This window comes from Tribolium madens, unplaced genomic scaffold, assembly GCF_015345945.1.
Source record: "Tribolium madens isolate multiple individuals breed KSU strain unplaced genomic scaffold, Tmad_KSU_1.1 Scaffold_19;HRSCAF=116;Tcas5.2_LG9, whole genome shotgun sequence".
Classification (NCBI taxonomy): Eukaryota; Metazoa; Arthropoda; class Insecta; order Coleoptera; family Tenebrionidae; genus Tribolium; species Tribolium madens.
Genome location: NW_025400983.1, coordinates 4,709,695 through 4,719,778, shown reverse-complemented (window position 1 = coordinate 4,719,778; position 10,084 = coordinate 4,709,695). Strand labels below are relative to the sequence as shown.

General features: G+C 32.3%; 1 protein-coding gene across 4 annotated transcripts in view; it reads left to right on the top strand.

The window, feature by feature from the left end:
• LOC123015476 (inositol-trisphosphate 3-kinase homolog) overlaps positions 1-10,084 on the top strand; it is a 30,512-nt gene that overhangs the window by 18,733 nt on the left and 1,695 nt on the right. For 3 of the 4 annotated variants that reach the window (XM_044415217.1, XM_044415216.1, XM_044415218.1), the window contains one exon: positions 8,562-8,756. In XM_044415217.1, coding sequence (XP_044271152.1) covers positions 8,562-8,756 — 195 coding nt within the window. Of the gene's footprint in view, positions 1-8,210; positions 8,421-8,561; positions 8,757-10,084 lie in introns of those variants that run through there. The other variant, XM_044415219.1, reaches the window with a different exon arrangement.

The window sequence follows — 10,084 nt, the reverse complement described above, 5'->3', positions numbered from 1 at the left end:
AGTTTAGACATATTACCCCATTTTGCCCTATGCGACGGGCATAATGGGGCAAATTGCATTACTATTTTTTTTATTCAATATACAATAAATGTTTTGTTTTTTATAAGTTAAAATGTTAGTAATAAATAATTAATAATGTAACAATAATATTGCCTCATTTACAGACTCTCATAGTTTTAAGTTTTTTTAAAATTCGACTTCAAACATTAAGTACCCCATTTTGCCCGCCTCTCCCCTACTGTCACTTTCATAGAACTTGGCTTTCGATACTCGGCGTTTTCAGTTAATAAATGTTATCAATTTTAAACAATTCGAACTGTGTTTTTTATAACTTGGAATTTATTTTCCAAATTTCGGTACATATTTGAACCAAATTTTCGTTTTTGATGTTCCTACTTTCTATATTGTTTTCGCGACTTAATTTTCCTGGAAATTTCCCATTTTATAATGAAAATGAGTCACAAGTTTGAGATTATTGCACCGTTACTAACCTTGGACAGGAACGCGAAAAATTCGGAAAATGCGGCTTCCGACTGACAGATAGTTTCAAACTGTGCAAACATTTCTCGAAGAATGTTTGAATTCACATTAAACAAGACGTGCTAAATTAATTCTCGTTGATTTGCGTAGTTTTCCTTTGAAATTTACATAAACATTGATTTGTTTTCCGTCCAAAGTTCAAAAGGTCGAAAAATGGTGGATGCGCCAAACGTTGTAATTTTTCGCACCACCCTATATATCAAATTACGCAAATCCTGTCATAAATCTCGCACCTATGTTTACCGCAAAGTTAAACAATAACATCGAAAAAAATTAAAATTAATTAAAATTGATAACGTCAGAGTATCCATAAATAAACGCGGAATCTCTCAGGGGTACCAATACGAAAAAATTCAATTTCACGATCACGTACGCACGATATCAATGAAACATTAACATAATACAAATTGCGGGACCTCGAATTTTTAATCTTATCGCAATACGAAAAAATCACCAAACAATAAATCCGATGAATATTCAGAGGTGTTTATTTATCGTATTTGTTACGAAAAAAATCGCCTCGTGACGTAAATTGTTTAATTAATTTCGTCCTCGAAAGTTGTATAATAAAAATATTTCTTCGTGGGTTATATTTAAACGCGAAGGTCGACGACCAGATATCAGTGCGGAAAGCTCGACTTTTTCGCACTTTCTTCCCGACTTTTCGATACCTGCTTTGTCGCCTGATGAAGGTTTTTTCCCAAATTTTATCGTAATTATTAGGAAAATTTTGGGAAAGTAACAAATACAAACATATTAAAGCGAAATTAAGGTGTCATTATCTCGGCTTTGATTTTTTTATTTCGAATTCGAGGACTAAAAGTAGGATAATGACCTAGATGACTTTTGAATGTAATAAACAATAAACAGGATTTCTGCAACGTCTGCATTTTTTGCGACACATGTTATGAGCTGTGAATGAAAACAGTAAATTAGTGGTCTATTAATAGTAGATTTTGAGGAATTGGCGAAATTGGTTAGGTTTTAACCGGTTTTTCGTATGTGCAGACAGACGGATCATTTGTATTAGTCATTAATGCGATTATCAATTATCTTCTGTTTATTAGATGGGAGCCACCGAGTAATTTATGGTGGCTTTACGTTTATTTTACATTCGATTTTTGTTTGATTTATTAGCTTTGGTAGCATTGTTGGTAATTGTAATTCACATATTGCGAATAAATTTAAACAGGTTTTCATCATTCAGGAAAAAGAAAATAATTATTAACTTGTAAAGCCAATAGAATTTAAAAACACGATTATTAATGATAATTAAACATATTTTTTCGTTTTTTCACCAATGTTTTGCTTTGTCGTTTCGTCATATTTCACTTTTATTTATTTTGAAACAAAGTTCAGAAAAAAATCATGCGTAATTATTTTAATTTCAGAAAGTTACATTCGTATTATCTCATTGGTTTAATTAATATATTATTACTATAATTTAGATAAGAATTACAAAGTGCAACTCTATTCCAACTATAATTTCCGAAATTGTATAATTGTGTCCTTGTTGAAATCAGTGTTTCTCAATTTAATTTTAAATAAATAGTTTTGCTTAATTTCGTTATGTAATGAAACCACATTTTGACCCATTTTCAATTTAAATTGAAAATAAAACGAATTTTCTGAAAAATTTAGAAAACGCACTTCGGAAATCACCAGATAATAATTTCAAAAAGAAGTAGTTTTTTAATTTAATTTTTAGTAGTCGCTTTTTGAGACTGTTTTCGGTAGAAATCTTTAAAATTTCAATCAAGTTTAATTTTAATTATTAATTATTGAATTTAACTGGGTTATCCTTTGATTTAATTGTTTTTGTCTATTTTTGTTATCTATTATCGTAGAGTAGATTAATAGTATATTATATCACAATAAAGTAGAGAAGAGATTTTTATGTTTATTAGAGATGCATAGCATCGAGGGAAATAATAAATACGAGGCTATAAAAATGTTCTCTACCGTGTTTATATAATATTTTTTCACCACTAGCACATTTATTACTCAGAAATACAACGGTAAAGAATATAACCTTACTTAATGCGCATGTTGCCTTAGACTTAACATGTCATAATTCACAACTATTATTTTTGTTAATTTTTGATTACCTGCAATAATTATTTACTTGCCTGAGTTGTTAACTTAAGTTGAGAGTATAATTTTATTCTCATCGTAAATGAGGTTATGTAATTTTTTATTTCTGCATCTATTAAAAGAATATTTTAACTTTATAATATGAATTATTTGTTAAAAAAAATCCAAAGAAATTGGGAAAAAGTGTTAAAATTTGTGCTACTACCGGTAGTATTTCAATTTCGATATGAAATAAGCCCATTTGTTGTTTTGACAGTTTTGACGAAGACAGAAGAATTAGGGGTGGGGTGATTCTGATGTTTTTAGTGAGAAACTTTAAGTCTTTTTTGATTTTGCATTAATTTAATCTAAATACTTCTGACAGTTCTTGTGATGATATTAGTTTTAAAAAATAATATTCTAGAAATATTTGTATCAATGTAATACCCTCCAATATCGGTATATTTGCCCACCTCTAACCTATTATTGCCCTTGGTCAATAATGAAAATTATTATTGATCACTAGGAGAGAAAAACAACTTCATAACTGCTCAATAAACTAAACAAGTATATTTTACAACTAGTAGTGAAAAAAAAACTTATTATTATTATTATTATTATTAAATGTCAAATTTATTTGTGTACTTAAAAGTGATTTTAATATTTTTTTCCGTTATCTATGACAGAAAAAAATTTGTTTGTCACACGAGCCTTAAAATTAACTAATTTTTGGAGTAATTTCATCCATGTTGGGAAATTTCGGCACTATAGTACACTCAGAAAATTAGAAAATGTGTCCATAAACCAACCCTCTATATTTATAACCGCAGTTATAAACCATCTGCGAGGGGAAAGTAATGAAAATGCTTTTGCATTTAGCCTCAACATTTCTTTTAAGTAAATCTTGCCATTATTTCATTAATAATTATTATTACTATAATTAAACGTGTGTAAAGTGAGTTTATACGGATTGAGTTTACAAGAAGACAAAATTTTTTATCTTTGATTTTACGCCAGATGTTCAAAGAAAAATATTTTTTGCGTCACCTGAAACGAGCAAATCTGTAATTAAAACGTTATTATTCTGTCTCAGTAGAAAGAAAAGTGTTTTTTTTTTCTTGATTTTGTTTTTTCTGCTTATTAAGTCCGATTACAATGGCGGTTTTATTTGACAAAAATGTAACCATGACAAGATTTACTTAAAAGAAATGTTGAGGATAAATGCAAAAGCATTTTTATTACATCCCCTTCGCAGATGGCTTATAATTACATTAGGTAGGAGGACCCAAATAATAAGGGTCGGTTTATGGATACGACATTTTCTAATTTTCTGAGTGTACATACAGGAGTATTTTTATCAGTACATTGCGGGAAATTTGGCCTTGTTTTATATTTAAACCGAATTTAAGTGCTGTTTTGCGTTGGGTTAGGTCGGGTCACCGGATATTTCGCATCAAGTTAAAAAAGGTAATTAAAATTTCGATCAGAATCCACCTTGTCCTTTTTATCCAAGTTTTGAAAAAATTCCCAATCGTGCATGTCACATTTTTAATTCCTCCCATTAGTTTATCGTATCCTTCAATCTATAAATAAAATTTCTGACTTAAATGAATTTTTATTCGTTGCATTGTTGGCGCAGTACGATAAATAAAAACATTGTTTGTCCACAGAGCAATTCGCTCGTCCAATTTAACATTTCCTTGACCGGAAAACGCGAAATTACTCGCCGTCACAATTAAATAACCGAAGATCATCATCACGAAGGTGACGGTAAAAATGGATCTCGTGCTCAAGTGACCTGAAAGTCGAACCGGACGCGGAACCCAGACCTAGATTCCTCTCCTGAACGAAAAAAAAAGCACAAAAGTCTGGAATTTTAAAAATAATTCGGTATTTCCATCTGCATATTGCTTGTTTATTGTTTAACGAATAATAAGCACGCGAATTTCGTCTTATCGACGTTCGGTGATAAGAAATCGTCTTCCTGGTAAAGTCCGTGTTTTTCCGTCAGTTCTCATTCGGAAGGATTTTCAATACGGAAATCGCGACACATCGACGTATCCAGCATACGTAATTGTGCAATGACGTATTTTACCACAAGCACCTAATTTGAACGCAAAACATGCAGGGTAATGGCCACCTACACGGCCCCGTGTTGGGCGCCAAATATCCAAAAATTGTGATTCAGCAATCACCGCAGGTGGAGGATTTGATACTTTTGACCCTTTTTTTATTTTTATCGCACGTGAATCACTATTTAATGGTGATTTATGATAATGGAGGTGATACGGCTTTTGAAAAATTTTATTTTAATCCAAATTTAAATTGGAAATTCGGTTTGACGTAGAGACTGAAGGTAAATGTGAGTCAGTTATGTTTAAATTAGCGGCGCTTCAAGATTATTTTTTCACAGAATTTGTGTTTTTTTCGTGTGAATAGCTCGAGGTGGCTTCATTGACATCAATTTTGTCATTAGCACAATCAGGATTTACGAAATACGCTAATAAATAAACAATGAAGGATTTGTTTCTGTGAAAATCTTCCTGTGTTTTCGTTTCTATTTAACTTGGTCGAAGTAATTGAGCAAATAGGTGGGTTTGTTTGGCCACATGCGAAGTTTGGCGCCCAATTTGGGTCCCAAGGCGCACTGATCTTAATAATAAAAAAATTAAACATACATTACTTCTACATCCAAGAAAAAACTTAGTATTCTTAATTTTTTATTAAATAAGAAAAAAACAAATAACAATACTTGTTACAGTGAATACCTAGTTAACACACTATAAGTCTTGTCAAGTGTTATAAAATCCGCCCAACACGTGGCCAAATTTTGGCGCCCGACACCGCTTTCCAGAAAATAAACATGACAAGATAAGGCTAATTAGTTTCATTGATAAACTACTTAAATAAAATAAATTAATAAAATTAATTAATTGCTATCTAGTTAAAAGTGTGGCGCCCAATTTGTGTGCATATTAGCATTTTTTTACTTATTTTTTTTATTACAAAGTTAAGTAATAGTAATGATGTACACACATGTTTTTGGTATTTTAATAGTGACAGTTAATAGATTTTACGAATTCGCTATATCCACGCCCACTACGATTCACCAAAATGTTTTTTAAAGACAGTTGAAGAAAATATGTATGGAAGTGGTCTGTGTGTCTGCGCTTAGCAGCAGTTGACAACTGCAATTTTAGATCAAAATCATCACAGTGAGCTGTGATATTTCGACAGTTGTTTTTGTTATTACCATTGCATAATGTGATTTTCCTTAAAAGGACTAATTAGTTTCATTAACAATAAATAAATAATAACAAATGCAAAGTGGCGCCCAACATGTTTCCTGAAATTAAAAACATTAAATATTCCGTTGATTTTGAATATATTGTGGAAAATTGTAATAATTGCTGCAATTACAAGAGATTTGAGCATCATTTCCTAAAATTTGAAATTTTTCCACCGATTTGAATTTTTCTGTCTGAAAAATTAACCGCCCGAAACTCCATCGAAGCAAGTTCGACCCCGATCTTTGTACCCGAAACTCTTGATTCACAGAAATGACCACAATCTGACATTTGACACTTCTTAATCCAGATTTCGATAAAAGTTAAATTTAAAAGTACAAATGGACTTTGATCCTTTTCAAATTAACTGACGCAAAAATTACTCTTAACCGTAGCAGCAATATTTTGTCATTTTTTTTTGTGCTTTGTTTACACTCGAATGTAAATATTGCTCAATTGTTAAGACCAGTTCCTTACATGCGGCTCTAATTTAACGTTTTTCGACTTTAATGATGCGACAAACGGGGTCATATGACGCTTTATTTGGCGACAATAAAACTCCCTAAATGGAGAAAAGCGGCAACGTGGCTTAGTCACTGAATTTCGGCGCAGGGCATTCACAGGGTGGCTCAAAAGAATGTTTTCCTACGACCATATACGAAACTAGATCATAACGCACAATTACATATGCGCGAAAATTGGCAATATCGCACGAGGTCGCAAACCTGCACTGTGTGTTAGAAATCTAACGCACAATTCACACTTTTGTATTTTTTCATTTAATGTATTTTTTTTTGTATCCATTATAAAGAATAAATCGTTATTCAACATATTTTTGAATCCATTATAAATAATAAATGAAAAAAATATGTTCGTAAGAAAAAAATTATTTATGGTCGTAGGAAAAATAGTGTACAAAACCTGCAGGAAAGCACTGCGGTATTGCCTGCACTCGGCTAACGCCTCGTGCGCAACTTTCCCGCTTATGCGTTATTTATCACTTTCCATGCTCGTTATGAATATACTATTTCATGATCGTTCCCTTAGATACATAAGGTCAAAACTGGTATGTATATAACTAAATATATAAATTTTTCACTTTATATACTTGACTTGACATCTGTCAGAATTAACCTCAAAATTTTCGATAAATTCACGTTTTTTTATGAAATTTCGCTGACGATCATAAAAAATGTTTTTTTTTTTGCATATAAAAGTCGGTTTTGCGTGATTGATCGGTAGTATAGTAAAATAAAACTCCCTAAATGAGGAACCTTGGCGCAAGGCTGTACAAAATTCGGAGGGTGTTTCAAAAAATGTTTTTTTTGTACATAAAAGAAGTGTGTGACTGATTGGTAATATCCTAAAATAAAATTCCTTAAATGGATTAGCCACCAAATTTTGGCGTAGGGCTGCACAAAATTCACAGGGTGGCTCAAAAAATTTTTTTCCTACGACCATATACGAAACTAGATCATAACGCACAATTACATATGCGCGAAAATTGACAATATCGTACGAGGTCGAAAACCTGTGCGATTTGTTTTCGCACTGTGTGTTAGAAATCTAACGCACAATTCACACTCGAATGTTTTGTATTTTTTCATTTAACGTATTTTTTTTTTGAATCCATTATAAAGAATAAATCGTTATTCAACATATTTTTGAATCCATTACAAATAATAAATGAAAAAAATATGTTCGTAAGAAAAAAATTATTTATGGTCGTAGGAAAAATAGTGTACAAAACTTGCAGGAAAGTGTCTAACGCACTCGCGGGATTGCCTGCACTCGGCTAACGCCTTGTGCGCAACATCCGGCTTGTGCGTTATTTATCACTTTCCGTGCTCTTTATGTAATATACTATTTCATGATCGTTGTCTTAGATACATAAGGTCAAAACTGGTATGTATATAACTAAATATATAAATTTTTGCAATTTATACACTAGATTTTACATCTGTTAAAATTAACCTCAAAATTTTCGAAAAAATCACGTTTTTTTATGAAATTTCACTGACGATCATGAAAAATGTTTTTTTTTTGCATATAAAAGTCGGTTTTGCGTGATTGATCGGTAGTATAGTAAAATAAAATTCCCTAAATGGGTTAGCCACCAAATTTTGGCGTAAAATTCACATGGTGGTTCAAAAAATGTTTTTTCTGGAAAAATAATAAAAAAGTCGGTTTTGCGTGATTGATCGGTAATATCGTCAAATTGTGTTTGTATACACGACTTATCCTAGTTTTAAACATTGTGGTGGAAGTGGAAGGTGACGTACATTCCACCGCCTCAATATCTATGTCGAGCTTCGAGTTGGAGAAATCAGTTTCACGTTAGCGTTGTTACAATGAGTATACGTCCAAGTGCATTGTTCCGAGTGCGTTAATTGTTCAAACATGTGTGTAAATCAGATCGCGATGGTCCCTGCTGTTGTTAACTTTGTCGCATCAAAGGGCAAAGAGTCCTACTCGGGATTCATCTCGGAGTTTGCTTGCATCAAGTGTCGAGGATTTTCGGTAAGGGCGATTTGCGTCACGATTCGGTTTTTTTATTTATTGTCAAAGATTTGACATGAAATCAGGGTCGTCGGTTACGTCTTTTGAGTGCATTTAAGGAAGTCGTGAGGTCGATTCTATAAAAGTGTGTTGTTTTTGCAGAATGGCGATAAGGATATCGAAGTGAGCGATTTTTGGAAACGGAAGAAGGCAGTTAGGGCCGGATCGCCGCATGGGGCCTTCAAGAGATGGCGTAAATCCGCGGGGTTGAAAATTGAGTCGAAAAGTCCCATCAATGGAACCAAAGTTGAAAAAAACGGAGAGGAAGACATGTCACTGCTCAAATTTTTGGCCATTGTAAGTCAGATTTTTAACGAAAATTTTATCATAATTAGCGGCCGGAATAATAGGTTTTTTACCGTCAGTTAATTGTATACATGACGTCTTTTGACACTCGTTCGGTAACTAGTTTTTCAACAAAGTGTAAAAACCTACACGGTTTTGGATAAACAACACGGCTCACAGTTGGCTAGGATAACTGACATTAAATAAAACAATGACAGTTGGCAGGTGTCAATGTTTCACAATCATTAGTTTTTAATATGCGATACTTGTAGTTGGCTGTGATAACCGAGGCATATGGTGTTGGTCAACTCTCAACTTCATGTCAGTTAACCTTCAAAAAGACCTTTTTCATGAAACTTTTTCTGAATATCAAATTAAACTGATAACAATCAACTCACAGCCACCTATTACAAGTTTTTTAATCCATATGATATCTTACTAAAACGTGATAGCTTGAATGCTCCCACTCGTGCGATAGCAATTGTTTTTGGACGGGGGGGCACGGAACAATTTTGCATGACTTTATAGCAAAAATTTTTACTGGGCAAAGACGCGAGCCCCCACTATAAATTTTGACAAAATCTGATAGTGTGTTTTAAAAGGGAGCGATCGGCAAAGCCGCGAGCCACCCCTATAAATTTTGACAAAATCTGATAATCTCCAATAGTCTCCCCACTGTCTTTTGCAACACGATGTTTTAAAAAAGTCTCGATTGACATTTTTTAAATTTAAGTATTTTAAATAATAATAAGAAATTTTTAAATGTTTTTTTGCAAGTCTGGAAATTTTTTAAGCCGGTATTTCTTGACATTTTCTTAGTCTCCCCAACTGTCTTTTGTAACACGATATTTTCTGAAGTCTCAATTGACATATTTTAAATTTGAGCATTTCTATTTGAAAAATTTTTAAACGTTTTTTTGCAAATCTAGAAATATTGTTATAACAGGTATTTCTAGACACTTCCTTAGTCTCCCCCACTGTCTTTTGCAATACGATGTTTTTAAAAAGTCTGGATTGACATTGACAGCTAACTGATATTTTCCGAATTTTGCTGTAATTCTTTAATTAGTTTATTCATTCAATAAGTCAACAAAATATTTATCTTAGTAGGCTGTGATATTGTAAAACAAATTTTTCATGGTTTACTGCGATAAATAATTTTTGACGTTTGAACGTTATTTTGTGTTTTTAGTAGAAATTTTAGGCATGTTACATGTAATTACATTTTTTTTTTCGTTGACACATTAAAGAGTTGGCAGCTACAACTTGTAAGAGTTTTTTTCTTTTCTTATAAAAAAAATGTTTTAGTCGTCTGAGATTTTTTAGTTGCCCAGCAACTT